This window comes from Dicentrarchus labrax, unplaced genomic scaffold (genome assembly GCF_905237075.1).
Source record: "Dicentrarchus labrax unplaced genomic scaffold, dlabrax2021, whole genome shotgun sequence".
Classification (NCBI taxonomy): Eukaryota; Metazoa; Chordata; class Actinopteri; family Moronidae; genus Dicentrarchus; species Dicentrarchus labrax.
This window is the reverse complement of record NW_026136705.1, coordinates 322,983-348,691: the sequence shown is the minus strand read 5'-3', so window position 1 is coordinate 348,691 and position 25,709 is coordinate 322,983. Positions and strand designations below refer to the sequence as shown.

General features: G+C 40.9%; 1 protein-coding gene across 1 annotated transcript; it reads left to right on the top strand.

Moving 5' to 3' along the window:
• The first annotated feature begins 36 nt into the window (after nt 1-36).
• LOC127364426 (SH3 domain-containing protein 19) lies at nt 37-25,425 on the top strand. Its single transcript, XM_051401947.1, has 17 exons — nt 37-537; nt 5,864-5,900; nt 9,540-9,580; nt 10,511-10,592; nt 11,836-11,971; nt 12,327-12,492; nt 12,579-13,829; nt 16,566-16,637; nt 17,760-18,015; nt 18,946-19,240; nt 19,339-19,530; nt 20,504-20,562; nt 20,897-21,147; nt 21,943-21,974; nt 22,128-22,302; nt 22,454-22,542; nt 22,741-25,425. The coding sequence occupies exons 1-17, from the start codon at nt 447-449 to the stop codon at nt 22,846-22,848; spliced, it is 3,333 nt and encodes a 1,110-aa protein (XP_051257907.1). The 5' UTR covers nt 37-446; the 3' UTR covers nt 22,849-25,425.
• Nucleotides 25,426-25,709: the final 284 nt, after the last annotated feature.

Here is a 25,709-nt window from a genome sequence, read left to right as displayed (position 1 = left end):
TTTCCTTTTTTTTTTTCAGTTGGTGACGTCACGCAGCCGGAGCGCGTGCGGCTGCTTGCGGCTGAGCTCGCGACCGCAGCGCCCGGCGGAGGGGGGGGGGACAGAAAGTGTTCAACCGAAACCCGACACAACGACAGTTATTGTGGTTGAATAACACCGAGTTTGAGGCAGTTTAACGCCTCAAAGGCTGCTGAAGACCGAGACGAAGCTTTTAACTAAACAATGGAAGTCTTATCGGGGCTTTAAAGTTTTTATTTTTGGGGGTGAACTTGTCCCCGAGTTGTGGTGGTGGTGGATGTGAGCGACGACAAAACGACGAGGAGGAGGAATAATGTTGCTGCTGTTGTTTCTGTTTTGACCCAGCTCCATTTTTATTTTCCTCCCCACCGAAACAAACAGAACAGGAGAGGACAGGAGAAGGAGAAAGTGAGGAGAAAGAAGGAGAAATGGCCGAAGCACGGTCCGAAGAAGAGGAGGAAAACATGATGAGGGACACCCGGGAACAAGTGGTTCGACGGCAGCCAAACAGCTCCGGAGGTAACAAAAACCGCGAAAATAGTCACTAATATTAACTGTTTCCAACATATTCCACCTGATATCGATTCAATGTATTGATCCCTGTGTGGAAAATGAGTTGTCACAAGTCGTTTTAAGTGGAAATATAAAGTAAACTGGAATTAAATATGAGCTCGGCAGCCCTGAAAGCACCTGCAGTGTGTGTTTAATGTTGTTGTAGGTGGTATTTCTGTGTTTCTGGGGTAATTATTAGTTAGTTTAAAGGTATATTATTCTACTTTTAGCTACTATAAGATCCTCAATTGCTGCTTAATCCTCTTCCACTTATGTGATATTTGTGGTATCTCTGTAAAATCTCTCACAGAGCTGACACAACTGGACTAAAAATAACAGTAACTTACTGGTCAAACAGGCAAAATGTAAAGTTTTACAGATAAAATGTGTGCGTTTCAGTTCAAAAACTGCTTAAAGTTCAGTAGAAGTTTAGTGAAAGGTCGACAGGTTAAATGAATAGTTGATTTATCAGCAACTGTTTGGATTTTTAAGTATAAATACCCATTAAAATCAGTGTTTCCAGCTTCTTACATGTTAATATTTGAGAGTTTTGGACTAAACAAGCAGTTTAAATATGCTGACTTAACATTTTATGGACCAGACGACATGATACGTTATCAATTCAGGAAGACAATAATTAACAAATGACTCAATACTGAAAATAATAACGGATCCAGTCATCATACGACAACAAGATTTTAAATTTAAAAGCACGATGTTGTCTTGTTAACAACTGAATTAACACACACAAACAAACACACTTTAACAACTGATAAGAGATTTAAAGTTGTACGAGAGTGGGTGTAGCCTGCTCGAACATTAAACCCATAAATTACTTCATCAACATGCAGATGTGTCACCATTCGGGGCAAAGGTCACACACATGCAGGCATAAATAGGCAGAAACATTCCCGGTTGACTGTAATGGTGCAGGCCTGTGCCAAGACTTACTGCCATTAGTTTAATCTACAAGTCTCCCCTCTTTGTCTCTCTGTCTCATTCAAGGAAACACAAGTTATATATAACCGAAGTCTTTCGGCCCTCACCTCAACCCTCTGGCTAGGGACGGGTATATCTTTGGGGAGAATTAACGACACAAGTCTGGGCACCTTCTGACGTGATGTTGCGACACATTGGCGCTCGGTAGAGTCCCTGATTATAACCCGAAACGTTGTATTTGACATTGGCCTTCAGTACAGGAAGCCGTGTTCTCTGTAGATAGTCTTTCTCTAGTGTTTTCTGTAAATAGCTCTGTAGAGGAAAGACAGGCACGTGACACAGAAGTGTTTTTATCTAGGTACTATTCGGTTTGGGTTTGGGTTGGGCAGTGTGATGATGTAGTTTTAGTGAACCCACTTTATCCAGTATGGATCCTTTCCAAGCTCTTATGGATATAAGTGGGTTTAAACAACTGAACTCAAAGATTCAGTTGAGATCTGTGAATATTAACATTAATTAAAGGACCAGTGTGTCGGATTTAGTGGCATCTAGCGGTGAGATTGCAGGTTGTGGTCAGCTGAAACCAACCTTGACTCAACCAAGCGTGAAAGAAAACTGCAAAACCCACGGAAAAAAACCCAAACTACAGCCAGTTTTTGGCTAAACAAACAGTACAGGACACTCTTAAAAGGAAAGAGAAACTCCCAAAGACTGCTACAAGTCCGTTTGTGAGGCTGTTTTCATTTTCATTAAGGAGCAGCTTGGATGCAGACAGTGTTTTTCTTAATATAATCCAGAGCTAATCACTTATATTGAGGCAGAAGAACTTGATCGGGACATCCCTCTTATTTACCGTGGTTTAAAATTAGGAATTGAGAATTGTGGAATTTCGCTGGTTTTGGTATCTTTTGGATTTTAACTGTATCATCAACTCCCAAATGACTTAATTTCCACTGTATAATGTATAAGTGAGGCATTTTTTAATTTAATTTAATTTTTTGAAAGAACAAAAGGAAGAAGAAAGGAGTAGGAAGTTCATATCCAACTGACAGGTGATCTGAAAGGGAAGTGTGTTACAGAAAGTCCACAGGAGGAAAATAAAATGGAAACTTTCAGATCGTAGTTTCATCACAACAAATAGTGACTGAAATCGGCCTGTCAGTGCTGGAAAACCATCAGCTAATGCTCCTACGAGGAGGAAAGAGGCTTAAACATGGTAAAATAATACACAGATCTGAGCGCTTGTGTTGCTCCGTCAGCTGTTGTTGTGTAATGAAACTAAAGCATGTGATTGTACCAACCTGAGGTCACAGAGCTCTCATTATATGTGTGTTTAAATATTAAATATCTGCTTTCAGCTCATAACGTTGTTGTTTAACTTAAGAAAAGAGTTTTCAACGTTCAGGAAGTTTTTATTGGGGATTATGTAAAGACTTTTGGATACCAACCAAGCTGGTGACACACACACACACACACAACATTAACTCATACACTGTGTGTGTGTGTGTGTGTGTGTGTGTGTGTGTGTGTGTGTGCAGCATTCCTGCGCTGTGGTTCGGGTCTCTCTGTGGATTTAAAGGCAATCTGTGATTGATTTTTCCGGCATGTGAAGTTTGTTGTTTCCACGGGGTTTGTCTTCAGCCCCTCCTTAGCTTAAGGGAGAAGTTCTGTATTAGAAAGATAAATGCAAGTGAACAGGAGTGAAGATATCGACATTGTCAGTCTAAAATAAAGGAAATAAGATGTTGGAACTAGTTAGCTGATTGTTGTAGGCGAACGTCATCCACTAATAGATTTCATTAGGCAATCAAAGACTTTGTTTCCACACAGATTGGATGATAAATGTCTCATGTGAGTGTCCCAGCTTTTATTAATGAGTATTTCCCACCAGTGAGCGTACTGACAGCAGTATTTGTGTCTGCTCTGCTTTAGGAAATAAACAATTATATATCAAGATATTGTGTAGCGCAGCTTTAAACGTACATTAATGGAGTTTCTGTCCACATGGGGGCAGCATAAACAACTCTGACATATTATCACCTTGACTAAAACTTGATTAATAAATAAAAAGTATCTATGCGTCTTTATTTAAAATGGCTTAAAACTTGCTTACAAACAGTTGTACAGAGATTTTAAAGCTGAAACCATTAGTCAATTAATTGATTAGTTGTTTGACAGAAGAATAATCAGCGACTATTGACTATTGGGTTTGTTGTGATGATAAACTCGTTATCTTGAGGTGACCTTGGGTGTTTAGGAAATTGTGATCTAGTGAAATCTAGTCGTATACTTGGCAACTATAAGTCAACTATTCACCCGTCTTTTAGCTCTGTTTTCTAAGTATAATATCTGACCTTTTAGCAGCTGAATGTCCCACCGTGTTCACCAGCTACTTCCTAACTGTGTCTGTCTGTTGTTGGGTGGTTGGAAGGTAGTGAACAGTACCGTAGTTGGACCTTATTCTGGGAATGAATTGCATGAGAGCAGCAGAGTGAACAAATGAGTGAAGTCGTAAAGAGCTGAAAAATGCCGAGTTAAGGGAAACTGTTGGTTTATAACTACCAGCTCCTTTCACATACTCATTTTAACCATTCTTACTATACAAATATTTAATGACAGCAGCTGTTGTCTTAATGATGGTCAAGTTTTCTTTGAGCTAAACATCAACGCCCTTCTAGCTCCAGTCTCTAACGCTGACCTGTAACCTGTGACCCCCCCTCCCCAAAAACCCAGAAACCCAACAGATGACGAGCGCTGAGGAAAATCTGCTGCGGTGTGCATCTTACGTGTTTGAACGCGGCTCCGGTGCAAAAGCTCTGCCAGCCTGCTGCAAGACAAACATCTGGAAGTGTTAAAACTCCTGATGACTGCAGCAGAATCCCACAGCAGCCAATCACGGCATCGCTTCCTGGTTGCTTTCTGCCAGGGCGGTCCCGTTACAGAGTTTTAGAGACAGAGTGAGAGAGTTTGGGGGGAAGAGAAGAAGAAGATAGAAGAGAGGAAAGAGACATTTTAAGTTATTTTTTTCTTTTAATGGCAGAATAGGAAAGGAGAGGAAGAGGAAGGTCGCTGTAGATTATTCTACTGAACATTTAGTTTCTGTGGACACAGGAAGCCCAGCTGACCTGGTGATCAGAGGAAAGGAGGTAGGAAATGGGAAAATGCACACACATGCAGAAAAACCCAGTCCAGAGAGAAACTATCTGCTGTCTTTTATTTCTCTTTCTTTCTCTTTTGTTCAACTTGAGAGTGATGACAGGAGGTTCAGGTGAGGACACGTTTATCCACAAGTTTTTACTTTTGTCCTGATTGGTGCTCAGTGCTCATCACTGTGGTGTTTCTAACCCGTCCTCTCCAGAGATCAGTCGGGGTGAACGGGGTTGGTGTAGTCTCTGTAGGTGGCGCTATGTTCTGCGTGTGCTCCGCCGCCACTTTCAGTTCTTGCAAACTAACTGGAAACGTAAAACACATCACTTCCTGTGCAGAAGAAGATTGTTTTTCATTAAGAAACCAAATGGAAGAAGGGTTTTCAGTGTTTTGCCAAAATTCCTCTTAGATTTTATGGCTTTTTTTGGTTTTTCGACCCAGTTAGCTTCTGAAAGGGAAGGATTTTAACTTTCTTTATCTCCAGCCAACCATATTAGGTTATTGGTGCCAATAGTTTTGGGACCAAAAAATGCTTTTTCAGTAGTTAAGTTTGGGAAATATGAATTAATAGCAGAGTAATATGCAATATATCTTGTGCAGCAATAAATTAAACATATGCTTAAAGGTTTCTTTTTCCTTGATTACTAATAATCGTTATCAGTTGTTCGTCATCGTTGTTTTAACTTTCATGGAAAAAGTTGCTCAAACACTCACAAAAAAGTTAAAGAGGCTCCACAGATGCAAACATATGTATTCTGTTAGCAAAAGGTGCAGTAAGGTTTCCATGAAAAGACCACGGTAGGCTCAGCTTACACAGCATTATTCCAGAGACATAGACGAGCAAACAAACAAACAAACAAAGACCAATCAGGATAAGGGAGGTAGGAGGGTCACGTGACCTCATCAGCTGTTCACACGACCTGCAAAGAAACCAGAATGAATAGACAATGCATGAATGTGTTTGCATAAAACCATGGAAACTGTATGCACACATGTATTCCTGCACACAACAACGTCACCTTCTCTCTGTGGTTTTTAAATAAATCTGTTTTAATGGCACAGAATTAAGAACATATGTGTTCAGACATTAAGTAAATGAAATCTCACTAATTTAAGTCCCTGTTTCGACTTTCCCACTTTTTAATATGCGTTTTAATCTACAGCCCTTTTAAACAAAGTCTCTCTCTCTCCCTCTTTCTCTTCCCAGGTCGTCCCGACCGACGTAAGCCGGAGCATCGTCACAGGTGAGAGCTCTTCTTTATCTCACCTGGCAGTTTGCTACCAGGAAGTAAACCACGTTCAGTGTGACCACATGTAGAGAGAGAGTGTTTTGGCCAGTGTTTGTGTATTTGATGTCGAATCCAGGTGACTCAGAAAGCTCTGATCTCTTTGAAGTAGTGTTTTCCTCTCGAATGAATCAGTAAATTCTGAAAGAAAGCTTTAAAAAACACAAACTACGTATTCCAACCTGCTGTTTAACTCCAGCTCGGGACTATTTCTCTGCAGCGTCTTTGCAGAGTTGCAGGAGCTACTTTTCTCCCCTTTGGTCTCCGGGTCTGACACACTCCTGAAAGTATTTTGGCTGTTGGCCGGTTGGCATGGCAACTAGCCGGAGAAGTCACAGAGTTTTGTGACTGTGTGTGTGTGTGTGTGTGTGTGTGTGTGTGTGTGTGTGTGTGTGTGTTTACGGGGGAAACAGAGCCTCAGTTTGAGGTAATTTCACTTAAAAGATGGTAACAAGAGAAACTAAAGTGACTGTAAGAATGTAGAGAGACATTTTAAAGCCCCATAATGCATCAGTAAACAGCAGACTGGGCTTATTAATCTGCATAAAAGGGAGCAGATTAAGTTAGAGCATCTCCATTAAATCGTTTTTGATTAATTAAGCCAGCTTTTGTGTGTTAAGCACACATCCGATTTCCCCCATTGCCACGTCAGGCTTTTTATTACCTGGTAATCTCTTCAACTTCACAAGAACAGATGTTCAAAACTGATCTTCCAACAGAGTCAGCTGTGAAAAATGGCAGTGTAGGTGTCACATTTGAACTCCAGTTGAAAACCTAGCTCAGCTAAGCTTTTCTCTAATAAGTGTAAGTTAACATGTCCTGCAGCTGCGTCCCATAAAAGCATCAGCCGCCTGACGCTGAAGCAGGAAGTGTTGAATTTGCTTTAACATCCTACCAACATCCCAGTGGGTTTGTTTAGGTCTCCAACACGCTTGATAACTTTAAAACTGACTATACGATTACCACTTCTCCCTTAAAGGTTTACATTCAGTGTTACTCTCCAAAAGGTTTATTTCCTTCCTTATAAATCATTTGTAAAACCAGTTCTGCATTGTTTATTTAAACCTCACACTGCCGGCATTTCTTCTGCGGCTGTAAACACATAAACACTTGTTTGTTTCGATTCGCGCTGACGTCTAAATCCTCCTCTTTTCTCGCCGCCTTTGTGGTCAGTCTGTCCCTAAACTGGACCGTGAGGGACACACACACCCCGAACTGATGCAATGGGGCAAGAGGAAAAAGGCTCAGAAGTTTTCCAAACACATAAAAAAAAAAACTGCATCAGCAAAGTGGGACACTGTTCACAAAGTCGACGCCCACCAACTCTGACTTCATGAAAACACAAACTACAGCCTCAGAAATGATCCTCGAGTTGATCTAACACCCCCAACAGCCCGACACAGATCTGGGTTTCTTTGTTTTGTTCAACTCTTTTTCAGAAAACAGGGAGAAATGAAAAGAGGAATTTTTCCATCACTGTTTAAAATAAAGCTGTGTGTGTGTGTGTGTGTGTGTGTGTGTGTGTGTGTGTGTGTGTGTGTGTGTGTGTGTGTGTGTGTGTGTGTGTGTGTGTGTGTGTGTGTGTGTGTGTTTGGGCAGTGTCAGGGGTGAGTCATGTGTGTCTGTTCATGGTTAGCAGCTCTGTGGCAGAAAAAGAGCCAGAGAGACAGTCAGAGACAAAGACTACACAGGGAAACAAAACAGACTGGAAGACGATTAAAGAGACAGAGTGAGAGAAAAGAGATAGAAGAGGAAGAATAAAAAACGTCTGGGTGAGTCTGGCTCTGTTGATTCCTAACCCGCCTAGCAACAACTCTGTTTAAATACGACGAACTTTGGCTCAATTTTTTAGGCTCCTTGCTCGTCTTGGAGCTCCTGACATCTTTTGACAGTTTGGGCTGCAGAAAGGTTGAAATCTGGGAATTTGATAAACACTTTTCCAAAATCTTTCTCTCTGGGAATTGCACAATGTGCCTTGAGCAGCAGATTCTTTGCTATAGAAGAGAGTTTGAAAAACAACATTTAATAACGTACAAAGGAAGGAACAGTTCTTTCCATTAACTACTGCAACCTACGTATTTGTTCTGGGACACTCTGGGATCTAAAGAAGGGTTTTTCCCCCACATTGACACACATTTCTTTCTTTTAGATTGTAAAAGGCCTCTGCAGTGTGACGTCAAATATCCTCTTTGTTTGCCGGGGCTTTAAAGTGTTTAACAGACCAGCAACCAGGCATCAGTTCAGTTCTCTTTATTCCTTTTATATGTGTAATGATAATATCCGTCAGTGGTTCCACACTTAGTGTATCTACTGTGCAGATATCTGTAACCGGACTATAGTCTTGTCTCTATCTTCTGGGGTGTTAAACAATGTTTAGCTCTTTTACCAGGATGTGAACTTGAACACTTCCTGTGCCATCTGCATTTGTACATATCTTCAGTTTCTTCTGATTTAGACAAACACTTGGTCGTCTTTTTACTCTCTGTTGAAAACATTTACAGAAGCTTCTGCTTCAGAGCAGATTTTGTTGTTTTATACTTGAGATGGAGAGATTTCTTTTTTCCTGACCTGAGGCTGTTGTTGTTCTGAGAGAGTTCAGCAAGATTTGGTAAAAGTCATGTTGTATCTGGGTGTGGTCCAGTAAAGCCTCGAGCTTTTAGTCTGGAGAACACCTGTCTGCAGCAGATGTGAAAGCAATCCGTTCTGTACAGATTGAGGGAGGAAAAACAACTGGTTAAAGTAACAGGATCAAATCAGTAAGTGAAGCACTCATTTGTCTACATGTTAACCAAACGTCCATGTGGACAAAGCGTCAGTATGTGTGTTTTCATTGACCTTTAACTTATACTGACTGTGCCAAAATGACTACGGAGTATTAGGGCCATACTAAGAGGAAAAATAAATAAATATATAAATCAAATTTTGAAAATTACAAGAATAAAGTTGTAATGTTAAGAGAATAACGTACAAAAGAAGCAATTTCTTCCAAGTCCATGTGGTTCTTTCTTCGAAATAGAAACAGTCGTTTGCATAATCGTTTCAAAGTCCTGATACTGATAATAATTTGATGCTGATGAGCCAAAAGATTAAGTATTTCCTTATTTGTGAAACCGGTACCAAAGTATAACTTCACAAGATGCTCAACATTCCTCATTTTAACGCAGCGCGAAGAGTTCTCATAAAATTACTACTTTATTCTCGCAATATTGCCACTTTTTTCTCGTAATATTACGACTTTTTTCTCGTAATGTTACAACTTTATTCTCGTGATGTTACGACTATATTCTCGCAGACCTAATATTATTCTTTATTCTCATAATTTCCCCCCCAAAAAAAGATATTTTTTTCTCTTAGTCTGGTCCTAATACCGTCCGTCGTACAAAATGGTCCAAATGACTAGAAAAAAACTGAGGACTGGGTGGGACAACTGAGCTATGTTTGTCACTGGAAAAAAGAGATTTACAGAGGGGGGAGAGGTAGGAGGTGGCAACAGAAGTGAAATAATGTGACTCATGTTTTCCTTTTTTCTTATCCCCCTTTTCTCTCTCTCTCTCTCTCTCTCTCTCTCTCTCTCTCTCTCTCTCTCTCTCTCTGCAGCCAGGGTCCTCTCTCGTCCATCAGAGCAGCCATCAAGAGAAGTGAGTATTCATCCCTCGGACCTCTTTTTATGAAAACTTTCTTTCTCCTCTGTGTTTTTTAGGGCTCGGTCATTTCAATACACTGCACAGATATATAATTAACTTTACAGATCAAAGTGCAGAGACACTCCATATACATGGAAGTCTAAACAAGCAGCCAGGCAGCCTAAAACCTCTCTGTAATCTCTGGAAACTTAACTGTGACTGAGATCCTGTCAGGCTAATATTCATCATGTTAAACAACAATTAGACTTTCAGTATTTGAAGAAGAATGGATAACCTGATTTTAACTAATGAGAAACTGAACAGATTTCGTTTGGAAAGTTCATTAAAAGTTCATTAAAAGTCAGATCGATTTAACTTTCTGAGTACAGTTAGTGATGCTAAGGATTGTAGTGAGTGTATGTCTGAACTGTAAGAGGAGAAGAAAGATGGTAAAAACAGAGTGTTTGTAGAAATCTGTCCATTTGAATTGGGGCCCGGAAGAGTGTGGATTTTAAAAAATGGAAAATATTTGACCTTTTGTGGGGTAATAAAATCCAGCATGGCAACTCCCAACTGCAGCTTAGACCACAGTCTGCTGTTTAAAACCACTTGCACCCTCAGTTTACTACTTTAGAGTCTCCTTATGTAGCTTTAAAATGGGAAAACACAGCTTCTACAATGTACACCTCGTCACATATCCCACATCTACAATCCCACTGGTAGGTAAATGTATATTTTCTTGGTTGACAACATGACATTTACTGTATATTCTGCAATCGTCTGTTCCTTCACGTCATAGACTCACACAGTATGTTTGTGTCTCTACAGATGTGATTGAAAATACTCACTTTCTTGTTTAAGAACAGATGTTTTTCATGATTTTTCTGCTTTGTTGCTTTGTTGTAGCCGTCGATATTTACCTCTGTGTTGTTTTCTGTCTTACAGCCTCCACCAGGTCAACATCTCTCTCTGAGACGTCCAGAGACAGAGACAGAGATAGAGACAGAGACAGAGACAGAGATAGGAGGTAAGACACTAGTATAAGACACAAATATCTTGTTGTTCAGAAGTGTAAAATGATAGTGATAGATGGCCCTCAGAAGTTAGATTATGTAGAGAAACTGTTCGTGTTGATGCTTTGCTGCTTTTCTCAATTTGTCAAGTCAGAGAAAGAGAATATGTTTAGTCAACAAGCTGCATCGTGACCCTTCTGGGTTTATAGTAAATAAAGAATTCACAGTGAGGAGCAGTTTATCATCCACTTCCTTCCTGCTTCACATTCACACACTTGGATCTGAACCAGCATTAACATTTACAAACCTTTTTTGGTCATTAAGCCACTTGTTACTGTGGGTCACTTCCTTCATACTACTACTACTACTACTACTACTACTACTACTACTACTACTACTGAACACTTGCATGTAGTTGACATTTACATAGAAAAATGTGCTTTAAGATAAAGTTGAATTCCTGCACACTCAGCAAACAGAGTATACAAATGCAGTTTCCATTTTTATTTGTGTTTGATGGATCTCAGCAGAAGTAGTTTTAATGGTCCAGTGTGTAACATTCAGGAGTGATCTATTTGATATATATAATATTTAAAGGTATGTTTTCATTTGTAAATGACCTGAATATATAGGATTTACCTTTAAAATGAGCTGTTTTAATGTGTATAAAAGCCTTCCTCAGAGTCCGCCATGTTGAGCCACCATGAACCAGAACAAACAAACCAAACGCTGGATCTATAAAGGTCCGTTTGTGTTTTTATCTGAGTTTCGTGGCCTGTGTAGTTTCTACTTTGCGTGTGGAAAAGGAGGGGATTAAGTAACCTCAAGTTGCCACAAAATCCTACACATGGAGCCTTTAAGGATGTTTCTATCAATTATTAATGTTTTTTCCTTTCAAACATCTCTTTCAGCCTTTTGGTTTTGATAAAAATATTTTTTTTTTATTTTAAATTTTTATAATAAAAAAATTAAAAATTAATAAATAAATAAAAATATAATTTTTTTTTTAAAAAAAAAAAAAAAAATATTTTTTTTCTTTTTTTTAAAAAAAAAAAAAAAAATTTATAAATTTTTTTAATTTTTTTATTTTTATTTATTTTTTTTTTTTTTTTTTTTTTTTTTTTTTTATTTTTTTTTTTTTTTTTTTTTTTTTTTTTTTTTGCTTACATTTATCTCTCTGCTGTTAAAGAGAATGTGAATCAATCATACATGGACTTCTCTGTTGCTTGACTTCCTGTTATCGTGACCTGTTGCCAGGCGACCAGAGATCACCATCCTGTCAGCGGAGCCGCTGGCCTCCACGTCCTGGTTCCCCGGAGCTTCTGGAGGATTCCCACCTCCCCCTCCTCCGGCCGCACAGATCTGGGGACCCACAATCCCTCCGTCCATACAGGTGACTCTTGTCTGTGTGTGAGTGTGTGTGTGTGTGTGTGTGTGTGTGAGATACAAGCCAGTTCTCTGACATGTTTCAGTGCTGAGTAAGAAAATTGTTGTTTTTAAATGATCCAAAATCACGTCTGTCTGTGCTCAGTGACGTCAGTGAAGCAAGTTGGAATAAATACACTGAAAATACTGGATGCAAAAATGGCAGATCTAGCACATTTTGAGATAAAATATGTGAGAATATAGTATATATTGTAATTTCTCAGAGATGAAGGTGATTGGCTAAGAGTCCAAAATCAAAAGATATTCAGTTTACTAACATATACGACAAAGAAAAGCAGAAAATGACAGTTTCTCTTCCTCAGCCTCCTCCATCCTATGAGGAGGTGATCAGGGAGAAGACACAGGAGCAGGTTCTCCTTCCTTCTTCTTCCTCCCACTCCTCCTCATCCCCATCGCGTCCAGCTACTACAAAAACCATCGCCATCCAGACTGATCCGGGATCTGCCCCCGATCCCCAAGACCCACAACGTGAGAGGAAGCTCGTCTGTGTGTTTATTGTTTGCGGATATATTTCATATTTGTTAGTAAAGTTAATTTGTGTGTTCTGTGTGCAGTGAGAAGACCAGTGAGACCACCACGACCACGAGTCCCCTACCCTCCCAAACCCTCTGATGACATCGCCATCCCCGCCAGCCAATCCACACTCAACTCCCTCGACAGCGTGGTAGAGACAGTCACACACGCCGCCGCCGCTCACACGCAGTGTTGTGAGCTCCTCACTGACCTTTGTTCGCCTTTGACTTCAACCTCTGGTGCTCAGACCGACCAATGGGATCAGTCCGTAGCAGCTGTTGAAGTGGCATCTCCACCCACAACATCCTCTCAAGTCCCGTCGGAGCGCCCGAGGCCGCGCCCTCGTTCCAAGCTCAGTCTGCAGCCAGCCAGCAACGAGGTCAAAGTTCAAACTTTAGTGAAACTGCGCGAGGACGGTTTGGCCACGTTAGCCGCCCGCGCAGGAACCGACACCTCTAACCAGCAGGAAGTGAGTCAGGGGAAGTACCTTCAGGAGCTGCTCGAGGCCTTCAGCGCCGACGACTGGGGCTTCCCCGATCGCCGCAGCGACAGCAGTGGGCACAGCCAATCAGAGGGCGAGGAGGGAGGCGAGGAAGAGGACGAGGAGGACATGGCGACTCTGAAAGCGAGGATACAAGCCTTTGAGCAGCAGCAGCAGCAGGTGGCTGATGGGAGCTGTGGAGACAGTAACAAAGACTTTGTTGCTACAAAGAAACCCGAACCCCGGCCACGCCCTCGTCTCCAACAAACCAAATCCGGCCCTCCCACTGTTGCCCCCAAACCCAAAAACCTTTCACATGCCCCCAAACCGTCCACCAAGGTATTCTGGGAAGACTCGGGAACCATTGAGGTTTTGAAACCAGCTGAAACTCCTTCAGACTTAAACCCTAAAACTCAAACTGCTACCGAACCAGAACCTTCTTGTACCCCAAAACCTGCTCCAGCTGTGGGACCCCAACAAAAACCTTTAATAACACCAAAACCGCAGTCAGCTACAGAATCCCTCCTGTCTAGTACCCCTTCCCCTTCCCCTGCCTCTGCCCCTGTCCCAGCCCCTAGACCCCCTCCACCCAAACTCACCCCCTCTGTCAGTGAAAGCCCTTCTCTAGCCAACCCAAAACCTCCACCCAGACCTCCAGTCGCCCCCAGGGCCAGCGTAGGTGCTCCACACCCGGATAGGAGCACCGCAGCTGGGCTCACTACTCCAACTCTGCCCCTGAGACCCTCCGTGGAGGTCAGCAGTGGAGCTCAGACAGAGACCCAGGCTCCCCAAGACTCTACAAACCAAACTGGTGAGTGGTATTCAGTAGTGTGTGATCTTTACTGACCTCTGCAGGCAGCTAATAGAACTGCAACAACACATAGTTACTGATTTGGACTCTACTTTAATACAATAACTCATATTGTGAACTCAAAAGATAAAATAAATGAGTTGATTGACAGAAAATAAAGTTACATTTTGACCACTATCCACTTCTTTTTTCCATCTGTGAGCAGCTTCTAAATATCCTCCAGTGCATTGCATTGTGGGAGAATAGTGTGCATCTACAGCTGAGGTCACTGCTCCAGGGTGAGCACACTAACAACTCAGCTCAAAACCTACTTAGAATTAGTACGTCGTATGGATTTGGGACACAGCAAATGTCATCTACAGCCTCGTTGAGGGTAATTTGCTGATAAAACTGACCTGAATCTGCTCAGACGTGTGTGTGTAAGGTTGGACCACTGATGTGGAACGAGTCTCCATCTGAGTGTGACATTCAGTTTCCAATGATACTTTAATGTTAAGTCAGTGCAGTTGATCAACAGCAGCTTATACAGCCTGTACTACAGAAGCCAAACACAACTTAGAAGAGATTTCACAACATTTTCCATTCTTCTTCCACTGCCCACAGATGTGTGTGTTTGCTTGTGTTATTGTGTTAAACGTTTAGCTGACGTCATAAGCACTAAGCAAAGTGATTCATGGTAAATGAGCAGGTTTGAAATCTGTACACACAGCTGTTAACAGACTTTTAGTTTCTAGTACTGTGAGTCCAGAGCTGAATCATTTAGTTCATTTAAAACTGTTAAAATCTTTTTTTAAGCACAAATACCCCAAAAACTCACTTAGTCCAATGTGTATATTTGCTTGTTCTCGTGTCTTCTAACATAGTAAACTAAATATCTTTGGGTTCTGCAGTTTGAAGCAGTCACATTGAGCTGTTGTCTCTTATTTTATGGAACAAATGATTCATCAATTCTTCAAGGAAAATAATCAGTTGCTAATCATCATTTGTCTCGTACAGGTTAAACATCTGATTGATCGTGATCCAGTTACAGTTCTTAAATACTTATAATATATGTCTTTTGCATCTGGGCCTTTTTTTACATTTGTGCTATTTTTAAATGTTAAATGTAATAAAATGAAGTTTACTTGGTATAAATTAGAGGTTTGCTGATTAATGGAGGTGGCGTTGTGATATCGGCCGATTAATCAACTAGCTGTTTTTTTTCCTGCTGTCTATGCTTCTGATCCTGCTCTAAAGGCAGTTAATTGTAAACTTAGTCCTTTTAAACATTTCCAGTTAATCTCGGGCAGCAGGGGAACTGTTTCAGGTACAAATATTGACACGCTGCTTCCTGCTTACACTGCCTATCTACCAGATAACCTGAGTGTGGAGCTGCTGATAAGCTCTCACTTTAAACTTCAGACTTATTTACAGAGCTGATGCAGTTGTGATAATCTTTGTTATCTTTGTCAGATTTTTACCTGTAATTCATTTATCAATGCTGATTTACTCACTAATGATATCGTACTAACACTGAGATCAGATTGAATTTATTTCAGGTTTTACTCAAAACTTAAAGGGGAACTTTGGTATTTCCTAAACTGGGGGGCAACAGGGACAACAATTTATTTAACTGGTCCAGTAAGCAGCAACGTAATCCACTAAAAGTGCTTGTTTCTGCCACTGATAGACTCAGGTTGTTATTTTAAAATCAGATAACGTTATGGAAAGGATCCTACAGAGATAGATCCTTTTTGTTTAAACATTTGAATTCAACAGAAACAAAATAAAACTCACTAAAAGTCTGGTTTGTCTCTCCACTGTTCCAACAATCACCAACTTTTTGTTTAGTGGAAATAAACCCAGAATTTACAGAGTTAAATGTGAAAATATTAGGAGAGAGGTTTGAGATGGAGGTCAGGGAGAAACGACGTATAGAGCCGGTATATTTTCTCAAAACTGGACCAGTTGCCCCCATTAGTCACAAAAACATAGGAAGATAGGGTCCAGGTTATAAAAGTTACCCTTTAAGTGTGATGTCATGTCAACATGTCAGTCTGCCTCCACCACAGATTTTCTCAGCTCTTAAAATAATAAATAGTGAAAAATAAAAGGGAATCCAAAACTAAATGTTAATTCACTCTGACTATCTAACTTTTGGGGACTTTCCAAAACAACACGCCCTGTTTGTTCATTTCAGAACGAGCTGTTGGTTGTATATCTCCCAAAACCTCAACTAGGTCAATATTTGAATAAAGTCTCAATTGTTTTGAACACATAAAGGAGTGTTTGAGTGCACCTGGAAGCACTCGTACAGATTGATGAGAGCCGACGCATCAGTTGAAAGATGAGCTCAGCGAGCGGTGTTGATGCTGACATTTAGAAATACTCTCTGGTGTTTACCCAGAAACCTCTCTGGGATTCACTGTGACGTCAGTGTTGTTTTCTGATGCCTCTGAACAGAGTTTCATTGTCATCTCAGACTAAACAACAAGCAAACGTCTCAGCTCACAGTGGAAAGAAAAGGAAAAAGACGCTGAATAAAGACACTGAAGTTGTTGGAGGAAGTGACTCTTCCTCTCAATGAAGTATGCAAATAAACTGCCCACCTGGTTATCACAGCTTAAAGGTCTCATTAGGAGGATTTATTCATATAAATGTAAATAATATTCATAGATTTGTTTATATTAGTTATTTATTTATTTAGAATTTTATTGATTTTTCACATTTTCTTTTGTTTGTTTGTTGTTGTTTCAGTGAAAGCAGGAAGTGGCCGTCCAGGAGTCCCGACCAAACCGGCAGCACTGATCTCGCCACGCAGAGCCAGCGGTAACAGACAGACAGAGAGAGAGACAGACAGAGAGAGAGAGAGAGAGTGTGTGTGTGTGTGTGTGTGTGTGTGTGTGTATGCACAATGGAGCGTTTGAGAGATTACAGACTCAAATGTTGCTCTCGCATTAGTTAGAAATATGCAAACATGTGCAGAGATTTCATGTTGGTGTGTGTTCATCTGTGAGAAAGAGAGAGGGAAGGGAAGGGGGGAGGAGGGGGGGAGGAGGGGGAGGAGCTTATTCAATCCAAAGCTTGTAAAAGAAAAATGCTGTGATTGTGTGAGAAGAAAAAAGCCCCCACTGTTGTTAGTGTGTTACTGTGTGAGTTTGATGTGTCAGAATTGTGTGTGTGTGTGTGTGTGTGTGTGTGTGTGTGTGTGTGTTGATTGCCATTATGCAACTAGGATGGCTTCATTGGCAGCTACATGAACTTGTGTAAACCAAGAAGTTTAGTTATTAAGAGTGTTTTCTTCTGGTTTATATACTTTATAGTTCCTCAACCCTTAGAGAAAGCCTTCCAGTCACTCAGTTGTGTAACAGTTGCTACCATGCAGCTCAGAAACAATATGCTCCTTTAAAACGTTGTCGGCAGTGTGTGTGTGTGTGTGTGTGATAGTTACCCAGTGATAGTATCTGGCCTAGTCTGCATGTGCTGCATCTTTCATCTCTGTCACATCCTAAACAACAACAAGATAGTGTCTCTGAGTAAAAGTAGGTCATCTGTACTGTATGTCATTGTCCCGTCTGGACACACTTTGTTCTTTTAGAAGTAGCTAGAAACAAAAACCAGTGGTTGGTGTTAAAGATAAAAGTGGTGGGAAGTGGGTCTTAAAATATCTCAAATGAGTCTGACTTTTTTTCCCCTTGTGATGTCCCCATTGTCCTCTTCATTGTTCACTGTGTGCCTGCAGCTGAATGCACACTCACTGTCCAGAAACACAGAGGTGCTTCTGTTAGCCTCAAATGCTAACTGGTTGCTAAGTATAAAAAGCCATTAAGTCAATTAATCGATGTAGGACACCATGAGATGGATTTTTAAAACATTTTATCACCTCTGCTTTTAGATAATCTCTATAATAAAATGATAATGTGTAGTTTGACATCTGCTCTCCACCTCCAGCTCCAAATCTGGCCCCCAAACCCACCGGAGCCTCCCCAGCACCTCCAGATCCAAACGCAGTCCCACCCAAACCTACAGTTGCTGCCCCGCTCACAGCCCCTAAACCTTCAGGGCCGGCCTCGGGTCCGACCTCAGGCCTCAAACCCCCAGCTCCAGCTCCAGCTCCAGCTCTGAGGAAAGGCCCCGTGGTCCAGGCCAAACCAGAAACTAGCAGCACTGCAAACACAAACTCCACAGACCCTCCTCTCCCTCCACGGTAAGAGAGAGATTTGCAGAGTCTACATTCTCTGTAAAGCATCCACAGTGATAATCCAGGAGGAGCATGAACCGTGAAATATGAGTCCGCTGTCCGACACAAGTGAGAATGCCTTTTAATTAAATTGGAATTATGCTGCTCAGGGTCGAATCCAGACTGCTGATGCTCTGGAAAGACGACAATGTGCTCGTCTTTATTTCAGAGGTTACACTGCTGCGATAGTTGCTGTTTAAAATCAGTGAGTTTTTTATGTATTGTACATGAAAGTGCTTATTTTTGTGGTGTTATGTTTGTTTACACACACAGTGTAGTCTCATTATCTTTATCATTCAATACATTTACACTCATTTCATCCATTTATTTATTTTTTTAAAGTATTTTGGGGCTTTTATTGCCTTTATGATAGGGACAGCTGAAGATAGACAGGAAAGGGGGGCAGAGAGAGGGGGCCGCTGCAGCAAGGACTCGGTACATGGGTCGCCAGCTCTACCCACTGAGCTAACCGGGACCTGCTAATTTCATTAAGTTTAATCATAATTCAAAACACTATTAAGTTCTCTGTCATCTTAACATCTGAACCAGGTAATCCAGGTCAAATGAAGGTCATAACAGGAGTAAACACGCCTTTTATTAACCATTACTTTTCCACAAAATGTGCAGAAAGAAAGAAAGAGCATTCTTTTTTATGATAATGCAGCTTTGGTCTACATGAGCCCTGATTTTCCACTTGGTTTTACAGCCTAAATTCTACTTAATTGTGCTTTGACTCCCAAAATCCACGAGCGTCCAGGAAGTGGAAGCTATGACGGCACCGATTCTGTGTTTGAATTTGTGGAGAACTCCCAAAGTAAAGGTTAAACAAACGGCAGAGATTTGAAATTTGCCGTAAAATTTGAAAATCAAGACTCATTCTTTTGTCTTTCTTTCCAGACCTTCGAGTGTGAAGCTCCTCCCCCTCCGTCCTCCTCCAATCAAATCCACCCCGGGGCGACCGCCTCCTCCGGCCGTCACCTCGACCTCCTCAGCCAACCAGATGACTCCTCCTCTTTCCAAAACTAGCCCCGCCCCCTCCGTTTCCCCGGCCAGCCAGTCTTCACCTCCTCACACCACAACACCGCCCTCTCCTGTATCGGCCAATCAGACGCAGTCTCAACGGGCAGCAAAGAGAGGACCGCCGCTGCCCCCCCGCCCTAAACCTGGACACCCTCTCTACAACAGCTACACGGTATAGACACACACACACACACACACACACACACACACACACACACACATATATAAAACTGTCACAGCTTTGTGTTGATGTCTGTTGTCGTCTCTCAGAAACAGGAAGTCCTGATCGTCCTGGATGACCCGAGCCCCTCGGAGCCGCTGTCAGGTGAGGGGAGGAGTCAAACCGCTGTCATCAACCCATCGCAGTGTCTCCTGGACCTGGACACCCAACCAGAGCCGGTTCCAGATCAGGACAGTCAATCAAAGCGGGCCTTGGAGGGCCTCAGCCTATCGGACTCTCAGGTATTGGACCAGCTGTCTTTTTAAAACCTCAAGCTGTCCATATAATAATTATTATATTACATAAATCATTAGTGAGCAGAGCAGTCTGATCTGAGCTCAATAAGTTCTGACTCACTCTGCTGGTGACTCCTACCACTGGATCCTACATTTCCCATAATGCAACACAATAGCATTATCTTGTTAGACCCACCCTGCCTTACACACATCTTATGCGCTCATATTTAGCTTTATAATGAACATGTTCTGTTAAAGATTTGTATTCTTTAAGTCTTAGTTTAATTCACTGTTGAGTGTTGTAGATATATTATAGTCTCTATATTTTTTTTCTTTGCCTTTTTAACTTATGTGAAGTGTCTTTGATTTCCTAGAAAAGCACTCTATAAATAAAATGTATTATTATTATTATTATTATATTATATTTAGAGATTTCAGATTTATTTAGGTAAACGTTTTGAAATATTTTCTATAATATAATATCTCATGATAATCTTGTTTTTGCTGAGCGGGTTAACGTCTCACGTTGCTGTAGTGATGTACCGGTGTACTACACGACACTGCATCATCACTGTTGGATGTGTTTACTCTCTGTCTCCCTATCTGTCAGTAGTCTCGATCAATATCTGATTGGTTGCACCTCCTGAGTTAATAGCCAATCAATACTGAAGGCTGCTATGCCACAGACAGATACTCAAGTACCTCAAAATTATACAGTACTAATTAGTTATTAGTTAGTTACTTAATTTGTACTGCAAATATATATGTGATCCAAATATTAAGTTATTGGTTTCCTTGATCAGCACTTTTATCTGCTTCTGAAAACCATACTGGTCGATCGGGTATTGATTGGTATTGAAACACAGGTACAGTATCCAGCCCTAGTCTCAAACACTCGATCCATAGCGAGCTGAAAAGACTTTAAATATGTTTCTCCTGATTAAAAGTTGACCTGAGTTTTGTTTTCTTTGTCCTGTAGTCCATCCTGCCTGTGCTGCCTACTGATCAGAAAGAACAGCCAGAGCCGCCTCCCGTCAGGTCAGACACTCAACATAAACCCGTTGTTACAAGACCAGATGTGTTTGTTGTTTTTGTTTATTTCCTATCCATGAATCATTTAGCTTATGAAGAGTCAGAAAATAGTTCCCAGGGTCCAAAGTGAACTAAAAATATTGAGTTTAAAATCCTAAAAAACAGCAAATCATCACATCTGAGAAGCTGGAACCTGTGAAGGGATTTTTCCTTCACAATAAACATTTAGTTCTTTATCAAAATGTGATATTTTCCGTCACTTAACTAACTTATTGAGGGTTTGTGTGTGTGTGTGTGTGTGTGTGTCTGTGTGTCTGTGTGTCTGTCTGTCTGTCTGCAGTGGTCCTCGGTGTGTCGCCCTGTTCGATTACGAGGGAGAGGAGGACGACGAGCTCACCTTCTCCCAGGGTGACGTCATCGCCCTCCTGGAGCTCATCGGGCAAGAGTGGGGGCGGGGCCAGATCCACGGGCGAATCGGAATATTCCCGCTGAACTTCGCCGAGGTGGTGGAGCCGCCCCCGCCACAGCCGGCGCCGCCGGGGGAGACTGAAGAACCGGCGTCTACAGATAAGACAGTGGCGGAAAGTACCGGTGAGACAGAAGATCCTTCTTACGTAGACTGACTGATGGCTCATTGTCATTGTAGTCCTTCATGCAACAAACACAATTAACAATTTACATGAGAGAAACACACGTTCAAGTTTGTACATAATGTAACCGACGCTTCAGTTGACTTAATCCTGCTTTTTAAACACTAACTGACACGATCGACTCCAGACGTCACTCTGTAGCAGCAGGATAAAAACATGCTTTAACCATCAAACTCTTCAAGGAAACGTGTTGAACTACATCTTTTGGAATAGCCGCGTGTCCTTAATATTAAAATGGAGATCTCTCTCAGTATTTATAAAAGGAAATTAAAGACCTATCTATTTAATCTGGCCTTACATTTAAGGTTTTAATCATTGGTTCTTACGTTATTCGTCTTGTGTGGTGTTTGTGTTTTAATTTTTCTATCAACCTTTTTTGTTTTATTGATGTTTTAATTTTTTTTCTGTTGTATTCATTGGCAAAATTGGATTTATTATAATTCATTTCCTATTTGTATGTGTTGAACTTTGGCCTGCGTGTTTGTATGAAAGGTGCTATATAAATAAAGTTGAATTAAGTTAATCAGAGAAAGGTTGTTCAGTAAATACACAGGCACAAGTTCCTAAACCTTCCTTCCTTGCAAGTATACAAATCTTTCACCCATTCTTCCTCATGTCCTTTCTACCTATACTTTACACTACTGATCTGATAAATGAAATGATCAGTTTAAAGCAGATTCATTAGTTTTGTGATCTATAGATTTGAATGTAACGATATATTGTTTATCCTCCACAGCACCAAAGACGTCACAGGAACCAGATTCAGAGGTAAGTGTGTGTGTTTGTGTTTTTATCTGCTGCAGGAAATATTGTGTAAATGTCACATTTTGTTCTCCGTACGTTAATTTATAGTCTATTAATTGTACGTAGTAATCAACATGCTTAATCTGTGTGTATGTGTGTGTGTGTGTCTGTGTGTAGGAAAAGGAGTGGGCTACGGCTCTGTTTGACTTCCCCGGTCAGACTCCAGAGGATCTGTCCTTCCACAAGGGGGCGCTCATCCACGTGATAGAGCACATTGATGCTGAGTGGAGGAGAGGAAGACTGGAGGGGAGGGAGGGGCTCTTCCCTGCTGCCTTCACACAATCCTGCCAGGGTACAACACAATGTGGAATATTAACAGCTACTATGAGAGAAGCTTTTGGGGATCTGATAAGATAAACAAACTCATGTGACCCATTTTTGATGAGGCAGTATATTTGTGTCTGCTGAGGTCTCTAAACAGAACTTTCTCTTCCTGTTTCCAGCTCAGCCAATCCCAGGCCAGCAGGCAGCGGCCAGAGCCATGGCCAAGTTTGACTTCACAGCAGAGAGCGAGGATGAGCTCACTTTAAAGGTGTGTGTGTGTGTACATCAGATTAGATGTATGTTTATTTAAAATGTAATAATTATTCAGGCCAATAAATGTAAGTAAGTTTATCAGTGACAAACAAAACTTTGACTTAAGCTGCTGTTTTTTCTCACCAAAATAAACTAAAGCAGCAAAATCTTTACTAATATCTGCTCTGTTTGTGTCTCTGTCCTCCCCCCGCAGGTCGGTGACATAATATCGCAGGTTGAGCCTGTGGATGAGCAGTGGATTTTGGGAATTGTGAGCGGGAAGCGTGGGCTTGTGCCTAAAAACTACATTTCACTTCTCTGATGAGGAAAAAATCCTGAAAACAGCCAACAGGAGAGAAAAAAAGCTGGAAAATAACTGTGAACAGGTTGGTTGGTTCTGAACTGGCGACCTCTCCCCACCTGTGAACACATCGGAGAGTTTTCCCGCGGGCTGCGAACACTTTGGACACGCACATGAATTCTGATCCAGTGTTTGTTTTTTTTCCCCGAAAACTTTTCAGGCAGTTTTTAATGAAACAAAAACAGCCTGCTCAGTTTTTATTGGTTACTAAATTGGAGAACTCTGAGATGTTATTGGATCGTCTCTTTGCTTGAAAACCCCTGACCTCACGTCGCCCTGGCAACCGAGACCTCGAAGGGGGAGGGATCTGCGGTGCCTTAATGATGCCGTTAAACTGGTATCACGCCGTTGATTTCCGTCTCAGCACCGTCCTGTCGGGTTGCGATTCCTTCCTCCGTGCTCCCACAGACTCCGTGAGCCGTTTCTCCACCTGGTTTGGATTTAACTCGTCCGTTTCACCGTTTGGATCATTAGTCGTGGACCAGAAATCTAACCCTGAAACTCCCAAAGCTCAACTTTATGTCGCCCTGAACAAGTGTTAATGGTTCACATCTATCCTGGATGACATGGCTCAACATCCGCTTCAAAGAGCCGCTTTTTAAACTTCCACTTTCTCCTCTTTGTGCCTGACTACAGATGTTTAACGTAGACTGTTTTATTATGCTTCAGTGAATACATTTTCAGGCCAACTTGCAGTATTCGAACTGGAAAGCCTCAACTCAGCAGGTTTAGAGAGGAGGACTAATTCATTTCAACTAAACGTACATTTATCTTTAACGCAGTGTACCATGAAGAACAGTACTCTCATCCTGAGCCCGAGGAGATTAGAAGGCTGAATAAAAACTGAATAATGTGGAGCTCTAAGCTGATCTGCTGCTGGGCTTTTGGGATTTTAATAGTAACAGTAGAGAGACAGACGGGAAGGTGAGTGTGAGCTGTAGGCAGGATGTTGGTTGCTCAGTGATCTGAGGGCCACTTTTGAGACGGGAAATAGCAGGACATCGTCAGTTTAGTTCAAATGAACTGTTAGAAGGTACCTGGAGCTATTTATAAAAGTCTTGTTTTGTTGCACAGAAGATTTTTTCAAATGTTTTTTGTTTCACATTCCCTAAACTTTGAGGTTTAAACTGGATCCTTTCACATAAAGAACACTTGATTATACATCACTGCTGACAATTTTTCAGTCATTTCTAACACACAGCGACGTGCGGACCAGCGTGAGCTCAACGTCTTTGACTTGCCATGAAAAGGTTTGCTGATTTAAAGCACAAAGAACTGGAGAAAAGTTGTGCGACCACGTATTTAAAGTTTGATGCATTTTGGAAAAGAGTTGTCAGTGATGTATACATCATTTATATTTAACAGATTTAAACATGCAACTAAAACTTGACACAAAGAGCCAACAGCTCAATAAAAACAAACAAAAAGACACAAATAATAACCAGTCATGGAGCTCCGTCATACACTACAAACTTTCGGCCGTGGTTTATGAACCTATTTTGAAACTGAAGATGTTTTTATATCAAAAATAAGCTTTAACAATCACATTTGGTACTTAAAAATATCATTATACTTTATAGTAGTTAAAATATCATGTAACACACAACTCAGACAGAGAGAACTGTGAGGGCGGTTTGCTGGTGAAGGCTAGAAGTTGTGAAATAAAGGAAGTTAAAAGCTATTTTACCCCCACATTAGTTCATGTGTTGGATATCCGGCAGTTAAACGGCGTCCTGAGGCAGTGGTGCTGTACTGTATCAACAATAGGAAGTGTGTTTGTTACAAGATTATCGTACTGAACTTTTTGTCATCATCATGATGCAGCTGTTTGAGATGTAAAGCTCTAGCTGTAGTTTTTAAAAATGTACTGTACTTCCATCTTTCACTCAATATGTTTCTCAAAAACAGAATATCTCGTTTCCAGACAGAATATGAGTCGTATTCATCATTCATAAGTATTTCTGCTTTTATTTTCTCTAAATGTGATGTCAGCAAATTAGCAGTGATGATGAATTTCTTATTAAATTTTTTTTTTTGTTGTTTATGCAGCAACTGGAGGTCCAGCCTTTTGCTCACTGTTACAGGGATCAAACCTGTGGCTTTTAGGATACATGAAAACCTCTCACTCCTGTCACTTCCTGTTCCTTTTCGTCTCACGTTAAATCTGCTCAGATTAAAACTAAGTGAGGTACTTAGAGTTATCAGTATCTCTTCCACGCAATTCCCATGAATATTCTAAATTACAGACAAACAGGTTGAAGTTTTTATTTTTAGTTTGACACAGAAGTTTTCAGGCATCATCACGACTAATTTGGTGGCATTTCGTCAAAGAGAAAATGGTACATGTGGCATCTTTAACCTATTAGACTGTGTACAAATGTAATGACTGTAACACTAATTTGTGTGTGTGTGTGTGTGAGAGGGAGAAAGACGCACATGAAAAGAGATTCATGAACTGCTTTGTAAGAAATATATGTAACCAAACATTCCAACTTTTTAATACAAATAAAACTTTGAGACATTTCAGTAATATTTTAATTTGATTATTTTTCTTCTTTCTTTTTGTATTCATTCTTACCGAATTGGTAAAAACCCTCCAGATATCTTATTTTTATCACAGTCTGATGTTGAGGTGACAACGTTTAATCAAAACAAACATCTATAAATAACATTCATTAAAGATTGAAGGTGGTATTTCATAGTCTTTATGTATTTTAAGTATTTTGTAGTTATGGACATATGTTTAGACTTGTTACATTAAGTAAATTAACTTAGTTTGTTAAGATTTGTACATTAATAATTCAGCCTTTCTACATCTTAAT

What these genes read in the sequence shown, in the direction of transcription:
- LOC127364426 (XM_051401947.1), top strand. Translation starts at nt 447, where the DNA reads ATGGCCGAAGCACGGTCCGAAGAAGAGGAGGAAAACATGATGAGGGAC. An exon ending in AAGCCGGAGCATCGTCACAG is followed by an intron (nt 5,901 to 9,539) that starts GTGAGAGCTCTT and finishes CTCTCTCTGCAG; the next exon opens with CCAGGGTCCTCTCTCGTCCA. An exon ending in CTCTCTACAACAGCTACACG is followed by an intron (nt 19,241 to 19,338) that starts GTATAGACACAC and finishes GTCGTCTCTCAG; the next exon opens with AAACAGGAAGTCCTGATCGT.